The sequence below is a fragment of the Gossypium hirsutum genome, chromosome D12 (genome assembly GCF_007990345.1).
Source record: "Gossypium hirsutum isolate 1008001.06 chromosome D12, Gossypium_hirsutum_v2.1, whole genome shotgun sequence".
Taxonomy (NCBI): domain Eukaryota; kingdom Viridiplantae; phylum Streptophyta; class Magnoliopsida; order Malvales; family Malvaceae; genus Gossypium; species Gossypium hirsutum.
Genome location: NC_053448.1, coordinates 35,185,913 through 35,205,334, shown reverse-complemented (window position 1 = coordinate 35,205,334; position 19,422 = coordinate 35,185,913). Strand labels below are relative to the sequence as shown.

The window sequence follows — 19,422 nt, the reverse complement described above, 5'->3', positions numbered from 1 at the left end:
TACCCTTAATATGCTCGATCTAAGTTGGCTTGACTTGAAGCTCAGCCAACAAAATCCCATCGCCGAACAAGCTAAATCGAGCGAACATTGCTCTCATATCAGTCATAGCCATACGGCTCAATGTATTGGCCACCACATTGGCCTTGCCAGGATGGTACTCAATGGTACAGTCGTAATCCTTAAGTAGCTCAACCCATCTTCGCTGCCTTAGATTTAGCTCTTTCTGAGTAAGGAGATACTTCAGGCTTTTGTGATAAGTGTAGATGATACACTTCTCACCATACAAATAATGCCTCCAGATTTTCAATGCAAAGACTACGGCGGCCAACTCCAAATTGTGCATCGGATAGTTCGCCTCGTGTGTCTTAAGCTGACGAGATGCATATGCAACCACCTTACAATCCTGTATCAACACACATCCCAAACCGACATGTGATGCATCACTATAAACCGTGAACTCCTTTCCAGGTTCAAGCTATACCAAAATAGGAACCTCATTTAGTACAGTCTTAAGCTTCTCAAAGCTCTCTTGCTGCGCATTGGTCCAGTCAAACGACACACCTTTACGTAGCAGCTTAGTCAAGGGTGCTACGATCAGTGAAAATCCTTCCACAAACTGTCGATAATAACCTGCCAGCCCGAAAAAGCTGCGGATCTCAGACACATTCTTAGGCTACTTCCAATCCAATACAGCCTCAATTTTTTGAGGATCGACTCAAATCCCCTTAGCAGACACCACATGACCCAGAAATGTTACTTCACGTAACTAGAACTCGCACTTCCTGAACTTAGCATAGAGCTGCTTTTCCCTCAAAATCTGAAGAACAATCCTAAGGTGCTCATCATGCTCACCCTTAGTCCTCGAATAAACCAATATGTCATCGATGAACACCGCTACAAACCAATCCAGGTAGGGCTAAAACACTCGTTTCATCAGATCCATGAAAGACGCCGGTGCATTAGTCAGTCCAAATGGCATCACTAGGAACTCATAGTGACCATAACGAGTCCTATATGTCGTCTTATGCACATCAGCCTCCTTAACCCTCAACTGATGATACCTAGAACGCAAGTCAATTTTGGAGAACACAAACGCCCCTCGAAACTAGTCAAACAAATCATCAATCCTTGAAAGTGAATACTTGTTCTTAATAGTCAACTCATTTAATTATCGGTAATCGATACACATCCTTATGGATCCATCCTTTTTCTTAACAAACAGTATTGGTGCTCCCCACAGGGACACACTAGAGCGGATAAACCCACGATCCAATAACTCCTGAATTTGAGCCTTAAGCTCCGTAAGCTCCTTCGGTGCCATTCGATAGGGAGCGATAGACACTGGAGCTATACCAGAGAAAAGCAAAATCTCAAACTCCACTTCTCGATTCAGAGGTAAACCCAGTAGCTCATCAGGAAAGACATCTGAAAAATCCCTCACAATTCTAATGTCCTTTATAGTAGAGTCCCTAGAAGCGGAAACACTTACGTAGGTCAAATACGTCTCACATCCATTGAGAACCAGTTTCTCAGCTACCAGTGCAGAGATCACCTTAGCCAAGTAATTCTGACGTTCTCCAATCACAACTAATTCATTACCCTCCTCAGTTCTCAATACAACCCTCTTAGTCGCACAATCCAAACTGACACGATGCTTGACCAACCAGTCCATCCCCAATATCATATCAAACTCCCCAAATAGAAGCTCTATTGAACCGGAGTCATTTTGTAACTGACCCATGGCCCCCAAATCCAATATTAGGCCCAGCGATCCTCTCTAATATCCTCAATATAGCCTGAGACAACGCGTCGTCCCAAACCATGCAATCATAAGACTCAGTCTCAGTAGTAGGTGACTCTGGTGTCTCACTCGTGTCAAAATTCGGTATATTACCCAGGGAAGAGGACTAAGATTGAACCCCCCTACGGCCTCTACCTCGGCCTTGAGTACCACGTCCACGAATACCTCGTGCGCTCATGTCTATTCGAATTTATCTGGTATTACGAATTTTTATGCATCAATTCCAGTTTCAGTATTTACTATCAGATGTTTTATGTTAACAATTTTAGTAATTCAGAGTGATTTTCGTAAATCGTAGTCTTTATCAGTTTTGCTACAGTCTCAATTTACACTATCTAGAGTGTTTTCACAGTATACTACCTACAGTAGTTTCAGAATATCATAACATATATAAGTTTCAGAATATCATAGCATGTATCAGTTTTAAAACACTTACAGGATCGACGCCGGAGACTTGGTGCACAACGTACCCAGTAGAATATTTCAAATCATTTAAAAACCAATTTTTCAAATACCAAATTTAAAACCCATAATCTACAATTGAGTTTTGCAACTTGGCTCTGATACCACTAAATGTAGCACTCCAAATCTAGCCTAGATATTATGGCCGTATCTGGCAATGTCACATGATAGTGTTTTTGAAACCTCGTTGATACATTGAAAACATTCAATGTTATTATCTTTAGTAAATCTTTGTTAGAATTTAGGAAGTCGTCTTTATTCATTTAAAACATTTGTTTTAAAACATCCCTCGTTGCGAAAACTTTAATAAAACAGTCTAAGTGATCATGCCTTTAGAAACTACTTTAACTTTTTGAAAACCAAATTTCCTACGACCAACAGGTATAAATCCATAAAGTAAAATAAATAAAAACCCAAAATCTAAAACCAAATCCCTAGAGGGTCCTCAAATTACAACCCAATAATAAATAATAATTAAATCATAAATTGAAAACCATGAAGTCCAAAAATTTCTGTAGTCACCGCTGAGTCCTCTATCGCACCGATCCATCTAAGTCTAGGGATTACCTGTGCACATTAAACAAAAAGGGTGAGTTTACGTAAAATCAGTATGTAATCTCGCAGAAACAAACAAACAATCAATATTCACAGTGCACAGTTGAATAGTCTTGAGCCTAAGCCCTTTTCAGTATTAGTGACAGTTTGAGCCTTAGCCCATCTAAGTACAGTGCCAAAAATGCAGTAGAGTGTAGCCCATCACAATATTGGTAGCAGTAACAGTTATGTAGTGAAAATATCCTACCTATCCAACCTTTACACACCATCTCCGTCCAACCCTGCACTCTATGTGGGGATATAATCAACCTACCCATCCCTATACTCCAAGTAGTACTGAATGCGGCACAAAATAGTAGTTTGTAGCTGAGCTGCCAATAAATTAGACTTAAAGCCTTTCAGTATACTTCCTCCAAATAACAACCCCAACCCAATGCAATGCAACATACAATGGATGATATGCTATTATGCAGTTTCAGTACATATATTCGGTTTAAATATTAACATGCTCAGTACAGATATCATTCAATAAATTTCACACATTTAAGGGTCTAAGTAGTGCTTACCGACCTTACAGTAGGTTCACAGTTAACTTGGACGACCCGTACAACCTTAGAAATATTCCAGTAAAAATGGGCCCACATGCCTGTGTGGCCCACTCGGCCCAAATTGGCCTTGGCTGTGTGATCCATTTTTAATGTCACCCATGCTAGCTAAATATTCATATATGTTTTCACTATTTACTTATATGTTCATTCAAAGCTATCTACTTGAGTCATTGTCACTAAATTATTTATATATTGAGCTACAGAATTCCAAATTAAGCTTTGTTTGATGTTTTTGAAATTAGACTCAAATAAATTTCTACCATAAAATTTTCAGATTTTATAGTTTATCAAATAAGTATAGTAATATCTTCAAATCTATCCTGATTTTGTTGTTTGACAGCTTAAACCTTTCCTTACTAAAAATTATTTATCTCTTAGTACGGAATTCAGATGATGTTTCGTTTGTTTCTATCGAAAATAGACTTGTTAAGGATTTAAACATATAAATTCCAGCCCCTAATTATTTTTTTAAAATTTTCTATGATTTTTTCAAAGTCAGAACAGGGAACCTCAAACCCAGTCTAACCTCATCTCACAAAATTCATTATAACTCATAACCCACAATTTCATTTCTTACACTGTTTCTTCCATGAAAAACTAGACTCAATCAAATTTAATTTTTTATTTTATTCAACCTCTAACTCAAATTTCACTATCTTTGATGATTTTTCAAAATTAGACTACTGCTATTATCCAAAACTATTTTAGTGCAGAATGTTGATTTCCAAGTTTATAACGCCCTTAATTCCTTTCTCCACGTTTTTTCGCATCATTTTCTCTTATTTCTCATATTTCTCGACAACAAGCAATTTTATATTTTCGTTAAATCCCATTTTTTGCATTTTGGGTACACACCTGGTATCGTTTCTGATGCGTAAGCACTCGTAAGCCTCCAAAACCTAAATATCGACCAACAAATCTCCAGATTAATCTCTTAATTCATTTTTAATCAACCAATTTCGAAAGGAAGTCGACTAAAAACCAAACAAAACCCTTACCTCGCTTGAGTAACCACGAATTTGCCAACCATAGCGTCGATTCAAAAGCACTAGCCCCTTGATTAACTCCTAAACACCAAAAAGGAATCCCCCTTTCAGAGATTAACCAATAACGATTAACATTAGACAAAGCCGTTACTTATCGAACACACACAACCAACAATGAAAAACCAAATCAATTGGAAAATAAAGAAAGAAACGGAAGGGGAAAAATAATGGAAATTTCGGTAGCAACTAGGGGAAAGAATCGACAGAGGAGGGAAAAAAGAAGAAGAAAACGTTAGAAAAAGTTTGGGTAGTTGGAGAGAAAAATGAAACTCTACTGTTTTTTTTGCAACAAAAAGATAATCAGATTATTTTCTGGTAACCTCTCCACCATTATCTCCTAAAATCACTCCCTATTAACCCACTAAAACACAACTACTCAGAATTTTTCCCCAACACAACTCTTAGCCAAAATTGGAGCAAAAATACTGTCTCCACGCCATTACAGAGAATTGAACACAAGACCTCCTTTACACCAACACTCCACTTATCCACCAGACCAGTAAGCCCATTCTGTTAATTATTTTCCAACTTTTACTTAAAAGCCTATTGACCAAAGATAGGGCTTATTCATAAAAATACCAAAATTTGCCCAAGTCTTGGCTTAAACTTGGGACCTCTGAAGCAGATACACAGTTGTGTCACACTTTCGTAAGAAAAAAAGTAAAAATTCGTGGGCGTTACAATACAAATGAAATGGGTAAGAAAAGGTAATGAAACGATAAGTTCATTACTGAAATGTGATATGATGAAAAAGGGATTGATGAATTGAATGATGTACTTATATATGAGAAATTATGTATGTTATGGATGAACTGACCTAGCATGTGAATAAATATACTAACTAGTGAGTTGATATTGTTTTTTAAGTTTATGCTTAGTAAATGGAATGAAAAGTAAGGAAAGGAAGTAATTCATAGTTTTATGAAAAGGTTAATGATGGTGTATAGTGTTTTATAAAATCCTACTAAGTTAGGAATGAAAAATATATATGATATTGATAGACTTACTCATTTATGAGTTGATGGTTATGTAGTTAATAAATCTTGAGGCGTTGGTATAGGTTTATATTTAATCCATAAAGTTCATTGTTGAAATGAATTGTTATGTTTAAAGTCTATATGAGCTTACTAAGAATTCTTTGCTTATGTTGTTTTTTTTCCCTTACTTTATAGATTATCGGAAGCTCAGGCTTTAGTCGAGGTTATAATGGCATGTAGAGGTGGATTTGTGTTGAATGATCTAATTGTTGTGATAAGTATAATTGTTATTATGGTTGATGTTCTTATGGTATATTGATGCCTTGTTGGTTGATGTTGATATGGTTAAATTGATGCATGTTTGGAATGACCATATTTTGTATGTTTATAATGAGGCCAAGTTGAGTTATACTTTGAAGTAGATATGAGCTATTTGAAATGGTATAAATGTGGTCAAATATGGTGAGTTTATGTTAAAGTGATATAGGTCAATTTATGATGGGTTTTGAGATGCTAAATGAATTAGGTGTTGATTTATGAAACATGTTAAGTACTTATATATGTTTAGGTAAATCGTATGTTTGCATTTGGGGTGCCTATATGGCATATTGGTTAAATGGAATTTGGTCATTTGAAATTGGTCATTTTATGCATGGTTGAACATGTTTTGATGTTTTGGTCATATGTACAAATGATATTTAGGTGCATGTTTGAGGTGGGTGAAAGAAATGGCTTGATTTTTGTAACACTCCTAGCTTGTATCCGTCGCCGGATTAGGGCTACAGAGTGTTATTAGAACATAACATCATGCATGAACATTTAGTTAACATTAATAATTCATCACAAAAATCATAGCAATATCAACTTAAATCATACATACGGTCCCTTTTACAAGTCCTCGAGGCCTTATTAAGATATTAGAAACGAACCGGGACTAAATCGGAAACATATGAAATTTTTTTAGAAAAAGTTAAAAATTTTCAAACTGTAGGGGTCACGCTGCCGTGTAACTAGGTTGTGTGACTCACACAGCCAAGAGACACGCCTATGTCTTAGACCGTGTGGGTATTCAAAATAGGGACACATGGCCATGTTCCAGCCCGTGTCCGTACCCGTGTAACTCACTGACTTGGGCCACACGGCCAAGCCACAGGCCCGTGTGCCAGGCTGTGTACCCTTCAAAATCACCTCACACGCCCATGTGCCAAGCCGTGTCCTAGGCCATGTGCTAGGTCATGTAATAGCCTGACTTGCAACCCTTTGAAAGCTACAGGGGTCTGGCTGTGTGTCACACACGACTGAGACACACACTTGTGCCTCTGCCCGTGTGGACGAAAAATAGACCATTTTCAAGCCATTTTTCTCACCCAAACTCACCCCTCATGCACAAGCCATTTGAACCTATAATGAAGCACTTAAGACATACTTTACATATGCATATTCAAGCTTACACAACATAGAAACTATCCATTCAACCAATATGCCAAAATGACACCTCATTTTCACCAATCAAACTTATCTAAACACATAACCAATTCATTCACTAATTAAACTACCAATTGAAAAATTTCAAGCCACATTAATCCGTATGTTCATATACCCAAAATTTCATGCACAACCAATACCAAATGACCATTTTCACAACTAACATGTACCACACCAATTTGACCAAAAGATGTTCACTTCCAAACTACCAAAACGAGCCATTATCAACATCATGCTACATTCATTCCACAGCAACCATTAATTGCTACCATACCATTTCCATCAACATTTCCTTAACATCATCTTAACCAACACAACATTAAATTATCAATCACACCAATAATGGCTAAATTCATTAAACAAAACACCTATACATGCCATTATAAGCATGACTCAAAATCTTCAAAATATACCGATGTAACTGATGGATAGTGTGATGGAATTCCTAACAACTTCCAACCCATACGAGCTCTCGATTATCTAGAAACACAAGAAATTAACATGAAGTAAGCATGAAATGCTTAGTAATTTCGCAATTTATAAACAAAGCTTACCATTTCAATTTATAAGCACAAAAATAATTTGAGATAATCCAATTGATTTGGCATTAGCCTAAGCAACAACAACCTTTCAAGTTAGATAATCTTATAGCTTAGCAAATCATCTCAATAACAGCATAGCTTTTATATACACTACTTATAAACATTCATACTTTCAAGCATATGGCTAAGCATATTTTAAACATCACCAACTCATACATTTCCATACTTTCATAACATCACTTATTGAAACATTTGTCGAATCTTTCCATTTTCATACCTGTTAAACCACTAGAATAATATTGGATACGCGGGAATCTCACACACTATGTGCCAACATGTGGTCGAAACCACTACTATCTCGTATCTCGTATCTCGTATCTCGTATCAATGCTATCTCTCGAGCCATAAATGGGTCTGCTCACAAAAGTCGCCAGCCAAGACGTAGCTACACGGTGCTGCTCACACAAGCTGTCAAGTAACCGTAACACATGCCGAAAAATCAGCTACAGATAGGACGTATAAGACCAACACCCGAAACTTAATAACCCCTAATGGCATGTCATATGTATCCTATATCTTCCTAAGGTTCAAATGGGATTCGAAAGTCGTCGAAACTTCGTTGGATATTTTCGTAAAGTCATAATATCAAAACATATAACACAAAAGCATTTTAATTCAAACATAATTCAATGCTATTTAAATTAACGAACTTACCTCAAACACGAATGGAGAAATATGATCAATTAATCCAATACTTTTTCTTTTTCCCGATCTAAATCCGTATATAATCAAATTTAGCACATTCAATTTTCACTCTACTCAATTAAATCCAAAAATCACAATTTGGAAAAATTATGCTTTTGCCACTAAAATTTTGAATTCATTTCAATTTAGTCCCTGGCTCATAAAAATGAAATTTAATGAAATTTAGTCCACATCCATGCTAGCCAAATATTAATTTAGTCCCTAGCAATCCCCATGTTTTATTTATTTCACATTTTTACCAAGAACATTTTTCTATTTTTCAATTAAATACTTAAAAGACAAATTCATCAGAAATTCCTTTACAAAAGTTGCTCAACTATCATCAAATATTCATTTTCATCTATCAAACATAAAAAAAACCAATATAAATTCATGGTAAAACCCTATACTTTTAAAATTTTTGCAAATTAGTCTCCGGGCTAGCTAGATTAAGCTATAACGACTTCAAAAACATAGAAATCATTAAAAACGAGATGAAAAATATTCATATGCAAGGGATTTATTACTAGCCGAATGTTGAAGCTTGGTTATCGCTTCCTTAAGCCCTAGTTTCGGTTGTTAAAGAAGATGAAGAAAGATGATATCTTTCTTTACTTTAGTTTATTATAAATTATTTTTATTAATTTACACTTTTAACCTTTTTAATTATCATTCAAATCAATTAATTTAATGCCCATATTTGTCCACTTAAACAATCAATGATCTAATTACCATTTAAGGCCACTCATATTTAAATTCCATAGCAATTTAACACCTTTTACTAATAGCACACAAGTTTTACACTTTACGCGATTTAGTCCTTTTATAAAATTAAGCATGAAAACTATCAAATTTCTTCACGAAATTTTTATACGACACTACTAACATGCTGTAAACATTAAAATAATAAATTTTTTTTTAAAATTTCAAATTCATGGTCTCAAAACCACTGCTCTGATAACAATAAAAATGAGCTATTACAATTTTGGCCAATTTCTTGTCCGCACGGCCTAAGACATGGGGGTGTGTATCAGCCGTGTGTCACACATGGTCAGGCGACACGGCCGTGTGTCCCCTATTGGTTGTTAATGGTTACTTTTCTAAAGTTGCACGGTCTAGCACAAGGCTTGGCACACGGGCGTGTGGCTTGGCTGTGTGACCCAAGTTAGTGAGTTACACAAGCATGGACAGAGGCTGAGATATAGCCGTGTGTCCCTATTTTGAATGTTACATGGCCTAAGACATGGATGTGCGTCTCAGCCATGTGAGCCACACGGCTTGGTCATACGACCGAGTGAGCCACACAGCCTGGTCATACGGCCGTGTGACCCTTGCAGTATAAATTTTTCTAACTTTTTCCTAGACTTTCTAAATGTAACCGATTTAGTCCCGAACTATTTCTATTATATTTTTAGGGCCTTGAGAGATCGATTAGGGGATGTTATGAATGTATTTGAATGAAATTAGAATATGTATTATATTGATGTATGAATTGAATGGTTTATTGTTCCATTTGCTTGATAATGCTCTGTAACCTTGTTCCGGCGATGGATATAGGTTAGGGGTGTTACATTTAGTCGATCAGAGCTATGGTTTAGTCGGTTCTCGGGCTAAACGTAGCATGTATGAAGTTTAAAAATACATGTCATTATATAACCTGTGATAGTGTGATATCTCCTGACTCTGATGAGATTTGTTTTACTTATAGACAGAGATGTTTTCGAACTGAGCTAATTCCGATAATGCTGAAAGTGATGCTCAAGTATTTGATTAAAAAGTTGCTTATGATGAGTCAGAACTCATAAAAGGTATGAATAAATATTTATAATGTTATGTTAATAATGAATGTTATGTTATGTGTATATATATGAGAGCCAAATTTAGAGGCTTTACGATCTCCACCACTCACCTGCATAGTCTTTTACAACGGAATTTACAAGGCTTATGTTGATTAAGTCAGCAAAAGTGATGTTAAAGAATTCAGTGATCGAATTAGTAATAATGTGGTCCAAGTCAAGAATTGGTTAGCAAGTAAAGACAATTTTAGAAGAGATATCAGATTTTTCTGAAGATCATTTGGGATACGCAAGGTTTCTGTTAAAGAAGAAGTTATTCACGGATAATCAACTTATTCAGGTATGGTATCTAAAGAACAGATTAACCATAATTTCTTCTAAACTGATTTCTTAAGTGAAACAGGATAATGTGATATCATCGATGATTTTACTAGTTAGTGGGATAGTGTTTGAACTGCAAATATATCTGAATGCACTATTATGGTCGAGTTTCTTACAACAATCTCCTCTGGGTATTCTATATGTACTTTTATCCTCAGAGACATATACAATTGTTTATCTTCAGATGTGATTTTTATCATATGAGAATGCTGGCTAACCATAACGTTAGACGGAGGTATTGTTAGTTGGGTTGGTTAATAATCGATATTTCTCTATTTTTATTTGGCATTCTATTCTATTATGTTCGGTAGAATACTCGACAATAAGACTCATATGATGTTATTTTTCTACTTCTATTGGTTGTTTCTTTTCTTTATATATAAGCAAATTATGTTGTCTCTATCACAATTGATTCCAGTGCGTATGAGTGATATTTTTCTTCTAGATGTTCTCTGGGGTATCATTGATCTCTTTATCATTAAATATGGGTTGTATTCTCAGAAATTCAGTAAAGCTTTACATCTTAGACTTCATTATCTTGTTTTTCTTATCATTCTTATGGTCTATTCTATCAAACATGATTCATATGTAAAGGATATCCATTAGCCAAAGGTGATTACATCTACTACGGTTATAATTCCTGGTTCGATCATAGGAGCATGGTGATATAGATATCAGATTATAGAGGTTGTATTACTGCACTGGTTATTATTGGGACTACATTTAGTTTTTCTCTTTTGTCTCAGATTGCACTATTGATATTTGAGGTATTGTTCTACCTATACGGTGGTGTGAGGGGATTATGAACGAATTATTTTGAAATGCTATTATTCGATTGATAGATCAACTCATTTGTTTTAATCAGAGCGGGTTATTCATTTAAAAAGCTAATTGAGTTATATGCATTTGAGTTTATCCTCAGGCCCGGGAATAAATTTTGTGCCTTCACGGGTAAATTGACAGACAGTCAAAATAAAGGATTCATATTCTAGAAATTATATTAATCGAAAATAAAATAAGTAAATAGAGTTGAACATCGTAAGCAATAATATAAAGTCTTAGCCTTAGACTTGGTTAATTCCAATTTTGAATCGATCATTGAAAATGAGTTTTCTCCTCCAAACCATAAGCTAGTTAATGTCCCAACCTCTAATTCTTCTTTTCGTAGTTGATTCTGATACGACCTATAAATCAACTCTTACCAATTTTCTAACCACGATACACACGTTCACAATTCAAGACTTCAGTAGCCTTATGTTCTGAAGAACTCAACTCGAATCAACGGCCTCAACCGCGTAAGTCATTTAAATTCAATCACTATCTCCTTGACGAGAAACCCACTAGTATGACCCTGCTAGGATACACCAATTTGTTTGTAGGAATCCGAACATAGCACGATTGACTCGACTTCTCAACTGTACGCCAAAACGACTCCAACCCAATGCGCGCTTTATGTTGAAATCGAGTTAACTTTAAGGGATGAATTTGTACAATCCAAATATTCCGGAGAGATGGTGAATACCGTTATGAAATATTTTTAGTGTGGATCCATTTCTCATGATTCTTGACCAAAAAGAATACCAGCCTAAAGCTAAGTTAGAATTTTAGTGAGCATGAAATTAATCATGCTTAGTTGGTGTATGGAAATGGTTTTTAAGGAAATTGTGGAAGTTCGAAAAGGAAGGGACTTGGAAAGCAATTAAATAATTTTGCAAAGGAACAAGGAAATGAAAATGGAATGGCAGTATGCTTACTGACACATGAAACTAGAAGGGAAAAAATAATTTCTTTCAATTTCAAGTGAATTCAAGTGCCATATACTAAAATTAGCTAACCCACCTAACCACTAATTACATGAAATCAAAATTAGATTTTTCTTTTCTAAATATGGCTTTTACAAAGTTAAAAATCTGATCAGCCCTTAAATGTCTCAAAATTTCCAATTTGACCCCTTTTGTTGATTGCTATCTAATTAGTCTTTTTCTGCTTGTTTTTTTTATTTAAGGCATCCGAATTTCGTTCCTGAAAAATTTGAAACATAAAATCACCAATTAAAAGAAATTAATTCAAGAATTAATTGATTTGAACATGTAAAATATACAAAATAAACATGCTATCTAATCCCCCTACTTAGCCTATGTTTATCCTCAAGCTTTTGTATGTTCCTACATTAGAAATTGTCCAATAATTTATCAGAAATCAAGCCTCTCTTTTGCAACCATGATCAATGTAAATAATTTAGGCAAATGAATAAGTGTTCAAATATGCAGTTTAATCAACCAGTGTCATAGAATTCAAAAATGTAAATTAAATCACTTCACTAAATTGCAATTGAACCAAAATTTGTAAGGTATTTATTCTCAAACAATTATACAGTAAATTTGGGATATAGCCAAACCTTTTTATGTGAAGTGAGATGACAACCTAAGCACCTTACCCCGGTTACTCAATTTGAAATGTCTCCACACGAACCATTTTTCCCTACTCATGGCGGCTCAGTTAGCGGAGAGTTTGCAAGTTTTCAGTTCGTCACTCGAACCTTTTTACGTGAGATGAGATGACAATGCAAGCACCTCATCCCAGTTACTAAATTCAGTCACATTTATGAAATTTTCACTCATAACTTGAGCCATCAGCGGAGTATTTTTTTATTAATTTATTAATTTTTTTGAAAGGAAAAAAAACAACTAAGAAAGATATTCTTACTAAGCAAAAGAACCAATAAATTTTCATGAAACAATCTAATTACAATATTTCAACTTTATAACACATGTCAATTAAACTAGATAATGAACACTTTAATTTAAGAACCACCCAACTATCTAAATTGACTAAGCTTTGGAATTAGAGGCTCAATGATAAAAAAATTAGCAAACAATCCCAACATAAGATTTAACACATGGTAAAGAGAAACAATCACGCACACTTACTAATTCAACATCCCCTCTACTTAACCTATGTTTGTCTTCAAGCATATTGTATAAGAATTAAAGTATAATAAAGAGAAAGGTCAAGTATACTCCCCGTGTATATCTAACGTGGTTGTCAGCGTTAGGGATGACTACTCTGCAAGATGTCAAGAATCATGGAGACTTGGGTTTCCATTGTCTCAAGGTAAGCTTCGATACAACTTAAATGTGCCTCTACAGATGAAGGAGGCTGCTCCTCTTGCTCTCTAGTAGTGAAGTTGTGACGCTGGCAAAAGACCCTATTATTGTGAGAAATTCGTATACCTGAAGGAAAAAAATAATACACAATAGGGGTGCCAGCAAGCAAACTCATAGAATCCAAACAATTCTCATCTAGATGATCCATAGTATATGTACACGTAAAGACGGAAAAATCAACCTCAGAGAGAAAATTTTGGGAGACTAAATTTGTAATATATGAGCCAAGTATGAGTGGTCGATTAGAGCGTAAAACAACATGAAAATTTCGTGCAAACCAATATCCTAAATTAACCTTATATCCAAAATGCACACACCACAAGAAAAATAATTCTGTCTTGGTTAAACAGATGATGAATCACTTCGACCTGAATAGCTAAAAGCTAAAAAAAGATGAATATACCTTAAAGCTGGTTCATACACTAACAAGTCCTTAGAGGTCTTGGGATTATAAAGATGATCCCTAGATTGAGTTAAAAAAGAATAAGCATCATTGGCATTGAAATTACTTGGTATATCCAATAAAGCAGTATGGTAGGAATTAGTTTGAACACCATCAGGGTTAGCGAAACCCATGGCAATGTTAAAATCTGAAATCGACATCCTAAAATATTTACCAAGTAAACAAAAATAGACAACATCCCGAGTTTCAACAGTTCACAATGCAGTAATATTGAAGCTAAATGTTCCATAGAACTCATAGATTAGTTCATAATATACAGCACATGAAATATTTGCAAATGAATTCCAACCAATAGCACCAAAATAATTTATACAACATCTCGTATATTAAGCATATCAAGAGTGTAAATATCAATTTCGTTACAGACTGAGAGTGGTCATTATCGAATGTTGTCGTATCTTGCACAATGGTCCGGGGTTGCAAAATTTAGAGACCCTATTAGTCGTGTTTCTATCGGTATAGTGTAGACACGACATCTGAATTTCATTCCTAACAGAATTTAAATATAAAATCACCAATTAGTAGAAATTAATTTAATAATTAATTGATTTGAACACGTAAAATATGTAAAATAAACAAGCTATCAGTCATGTATTTACTAGTGGTTGAATGTCACAAACCCAACCATGGCAGAAGTAAGGGCATGTTTTTAGGTGGTCATTTTTGTTGATGAACTAGGATTCTGAGAGGTTAGCGTTGAAGGAGATGCTTTAACAGTAATCAATAAAATCAAATCTGGACAAAAAGACAAGCCAAATATTGGAAATCTAATCAGTGAAATAAAAAATACGAAATCGAGATTTAGGAAAATATTATTCCGGTATGTACCTCAGAAGGCCAATGAAGCAGTGCACATGCTGGCACCGAAAGGACGTAGATACAACACTCTGATGTATTTGATAGAGAAGGTCCCAAAGGAAATGGAAGGGGTGGTTAACAAAGACAGGGGAGAATGTTAAAGAAGGGTATTTGGTACAACAGAGTCTGAGCCCATAGGCAGAAGGGGGTTTTAAACTCCAATGAGCTCAAAAATCAATGAAGAAACTAGGAATCTAGAAAGGTAACAATGATTGTATTAAAAGATCTAGTTGATCGGCGCTACCGATGCAAGAAATGGAATCTTGAAAGCATTGGAGAAGAGAAAAATAATAGTTTTAGGATTTGATTTTTTTCTCTCGGTTAGTTGTATTTCTTTAGGAAAACATAGTTAATGAAAATTAAATTGTTTTTTTTTCTCTGAAAGCACCGGCCAAGTCAGCCAATGCATGTGAGACATTTGGATGACTAGGGAAGGTTTAGGGTGTTGTAACAGACCTTATCTCTCTATTATTCAATGCATCAATTCATTTAAATATATTTTTTAATTATATATGTTTTTTATTTATTATTTAATGTCATACACAACTTTGATTTGGATTTTTATTTTTTGTTATGTTGGTTGCTTTGAGTCTACAAGGTGATATTGTATCTTGCTTGATGTCTTGTTGGTTGCTTTATGCATACTTTTATCCATAATATTTCAAATCTTTTTTAGGAATAAACATATATTTAAATATGTTTGAATTTACATTCTCTTAATTGTTACAATGAAAATGATAACAACTTAATTAAGGTTTAATTCGTCATGTTGAATTCAATTGGATCCATTTTACATTTTTTATTAATAATAAAATTTCTTCTTCCAGCTTAATAAAAACTTTAACTCAATGTAATTGTATTTATAAATATTTAATTTTGATTATTTTTCATTTACCACTAACATCCTTATTTTTTTTATTAAATCATATAAAAATTATGGATGCGACTCTTTATTAAATAAAAAAACTTAAAACTATTTCCGGCCATACAAAATGCATGTTCTTATCATTGTACTAATGTTGGAAATAGTTTTAATTATTTTAAAAAGCATAATTTAAATTTATGTGAAAATAATTTAAACTTATTTATGTTTAGTTTAATAAAATACCGTATCAATAATTTTTATATGACATAACAAGAAATAGTGATATATAGAAAATAGTTTTATCTGTATTTGAAAATTGAATCCAAATTAAAATTTCATGTATAAAAATAGAGTTGCATAAATTTAATTTCATGTATAATATTGTACATTAAATAAAAATAAATAAAATTTTATGTATAATTTTTAAAAAAATTCCTTTTACTTTTAGAGTAATTAAATTCTGAAAATTGTAATCATTGAGTTATAGTTGTCTTTGTAAATGCATAGTGGTAAATTTTTCTAGTAAAAACTCAAATTTTATAAGTTAGTTGATAAAAGAAAGAGCATTCATCCGAGTACCACAATAAGCAATTGTGATGTGTAGGTGTTTAGTTTTATTATGTACGTATGTCATATATAGGTTTTTTTTGAAATTTTTCTATTCTTCGCTTGTTGTGTTTTGTACTAATTTAATTTAATATTGTAGTTATTCTTGTATGTATTTATATTGTACTTGTGAATATGCTCTACTTAACGTACAACTTTTTAAAAAAACTTTTAAAAATTAAAAACATATTTAGAATGTAATTCGGTTATATTTATTAAATTTAATTTGATTGAATTTTGATTTAAAAAATTAAAAATTATAATTATTTTAATTGGATAAAATTATATTATTATAATATAAAAATAAAAAAACAAAAAATTAATGAACCAAAACCTAATTTGATTGGGTTTAAGTTGTAATTAAGTTCTTATTTCTTTTTCACTCATCTTTTTCAAAATATATCACTTTAAAATGCGAATCTGATTTGATTGGGTTTAAGTTTTAAAAACAAAATCCAACATTAAAGGAAAAAGAAAAACTGAAACTTTGCTTTTATTTATTTATTTAACTTGAAAGCCAAAGAGAAGGCCATTTTCATTACCAAGAAAATTGTTTCTGATAATCATCGACCTCCTTAATATAAAGATACAAGCCATCACGATCAACACGCCAATAACATTTTTGGTTTCCACATCTCAACGCATCTCTTCGTTCCGCAAACACTAGGAATCGTTTTTGCTTGTTTCCGAAGCCCATGTCGCATTCATATTCAGCGGTGGTGCCGATGTTGATGCCGAATTCCCAATGAAAATCGTCTCCCGGAAGTATCACTCGACTGCCCAAATCCTTGACCTGCGGCGAAAAACAGTGAACGGCGAGATTTGTATTGCCACCCAAGTTGTTGATAAGAAAAACCTCGAAACCGTTCACTGTGGGATGGCTACAAATAATAAGTAGAACAAGGGGGAACATTATCATTTGCTCATCAAATTTCCAGGGAGTCATTGTTATTGTGGATTTCATAATGCTCTTTGAATTTGAGATATTCTGTTTATGTATATAATTGCTTCCTTTGGTAACTTTCACGTGAATATGTAACGCATTTGGCGACGGTTGAAAAAACAAAGAAATTGCAAAGTCTCAAGTAGACCGGTTCAAACACATTATAGATAGCCTACTTTTTATATTCCATATATCTAAATTTAATATATAGAAGTCGACCACAAACAAAGAAGTATCAAATATTAAATAGATACGTTCTAAATGAGGACAGTTCTTTTCAAATTTGGTCTTGCTTATATTAAGTTTTTATCTAATAAAAAATATGTTATTCTTTAATAGGAAAATAAGCTACCAAATCAACTCAGAACCGAAGTGAGTAACATACTTCAAAAAAGTAGTTAAAGCCCAAGGAGTGGACAAGTGTGGTAACAAATCCAATTCTCATTTGTTAAGTTCAGATTTGGTCTTTACTATTTCCTTGGCCAAATTAAAAGGTTCCCATAAAGTCACTTTTGGTTAACCCCCATAAAGCTTAGCATTAAGTCGAACGTTCGAATTTATAATATTTCATATAATTTTTATGTTAAAAAATTATAATTTGATCAAATTTTGCACACATAAAAACATGATCTAAAACAATAACATTCTCTATCAACTCTTGCAGCATATTTTTTTATCAGCCTTTGAAGCACGGTTTTGGATTTCCGTCTTTTGTTGTTTCGTTCCATTGTTGTCTCTCCTTCTTTGGCATATTGGCATATGGGAAGTGACATAACCAATCTATGTTTAGACAATGGTGGTAAGGGGAAGCCAAGCTGATTCAGGCCAACGCTAAGGGTTCTGTTGAAAAAATTGTATTTTATGGGAACATTGAGGCATATTCTTAATAAGTAAATGTGAAGAGTTGAATCATAAAATTATGGTTTCATATTCTATTCTATGAGACCTTTACAACGGTATATCATATGCTCAAAATGGTTGAGTGATGAATGAGCAATTGATACCCAAAATAAGCTACTTGGAAATATTTGTTGAGGAAAAGAAAAGTTTAGATCCCACATTGGTTAAATACCAAATGTGAGATGTGTTTATATATGGAAACCCTCTTAAAATGTAAATGAATGATTAAGCTAGGAATTTTGTCTTGAGTGCAGGGAGTATAGGTCCAAGCACAATTGCATTAATGCGGGCAATGTGAAATGTTCAAATTAGTAAGCTTATAGATATTTTAGCTCAACATGAAATTATTTTTCTTTCGACGGACAAAATTTGTTTTAAAAGATCACTTATATTATTTTATTTGATACCAATCAAATTGATTTATTGGCTCCTTAATGCTAAATTTGTGGAAATTTCCAAAATTCCACCATTCTCAATGCCTATAAAAGGTTATGAATTTTGAAGAATTTTTCCACACCCATATCCCTCATACTGAATTTATTTTATTCTCAAAATTTTTTCTCTCCATAATTTTTTAACGTTCCGGTGATAGAAAAATGCAATGCTTGTTCATTGATCGCTGTAAAGGTGCTACTGTCTTGATCATTGTGTTGTTGTATCTTGGGAGACATTCGACCAATGTTTCTCCAAGTACTGTAGGAGCAACTTAATCTGTCTTAAAGAAACTGTGTTAAACAGGCCTGAACGTTAGAATCTCTTCTTTTCAATTTCAACTTTTGTTACCGTTTTTATTGGATTTACGTATTTGACAATTTAAATATAACTTATTCTATTTATATTTTATTTTATATACAAATAATTGTCTACTTATATTTATGTATTTTGTTTCGCTAACGTGTTTTGTCGAACAATCTTAATACATATTTTATCATTATTTGCAATTCTCTAATTCGAGACGAATGAAACACCAAAGCGAAAAGATTTTTTTAAATAAAATTTTAAATTAAATAAAATCTTTTTCGGGATTATCCCCGCTGTTCAACAGATTTTATTCTTTATTTTATTTTTATTTCCAAACGAATATTCAAATCAAATAAAATCTGTTTCAGGATTTATTCCCGCCGTTTAACATATTTTATTCGATTTTGTTTCCAAATTAAAATCGAATAAAATCTGTTTCGGGATTTATTCATGTCGTTCAACGGATTTTATTCCAATTTTGA

The 19,422-nt window shown here is 33.6% G+C and overlaps 1 protein-coding gene and 1 long non-coding RNA gene across 3 annotated transcripts; both read right to left on the bottom strand.

The window, feature by feature from the left end:
• Positions 1–12,164: 12,164 nt before the first annotated feature.
• Positions 12,165–15,249, bottom strand: LOC107945521 (uncharacterized). 2 transcript variants are annotated; one of them, XR_001696612.2, is made up of 3 exons: positions 14,856–15,223; positions 14,627–14,762; positions 12,165–14,516 (listed from the first exon to the last, which is right to left on the bottom strand). It is a non-coding gene; the product is annotated as an uncharacterized lncRNA (long non-coding RNA). The 2 variants fall into 2 exon arrangements; XR_001696611.2 differs by having other exon boundaries at positions 12,165–14,762; positions 14,856–15,249.
• A 1,600-nt stretch (positions 15,250–16,849) lies between these two features.
• On the bottom strand, positions 16,850–17,451 carry LOC107947469 (S-protein homolog 19). The gene has a single exon (XM_016882114.2). The coding sequence runs from the start codon at positions 17,318–17,320 to the stop codon at positions 16,895–16,897; it is 426 nt and encodes a 141-aa protein (XP_016737603.1). The 5' UTR covers positions 17,321–17,451; the 3' UTR covers positions 16,850–16,894.
• Between the last annotated feature and the right edge of the window lie 1,971 nt (positions 17,452–19,422).

What these genes read in the sequence shown, in the direction of transcription:
- LOC107947469 (XM_016882114.2), bottom strand. Translation starts at nt 17,320, where the DNA reads ATGAAATCCACAATAACAATGACTCCCTGGAAATTTGATGAGCAAATG.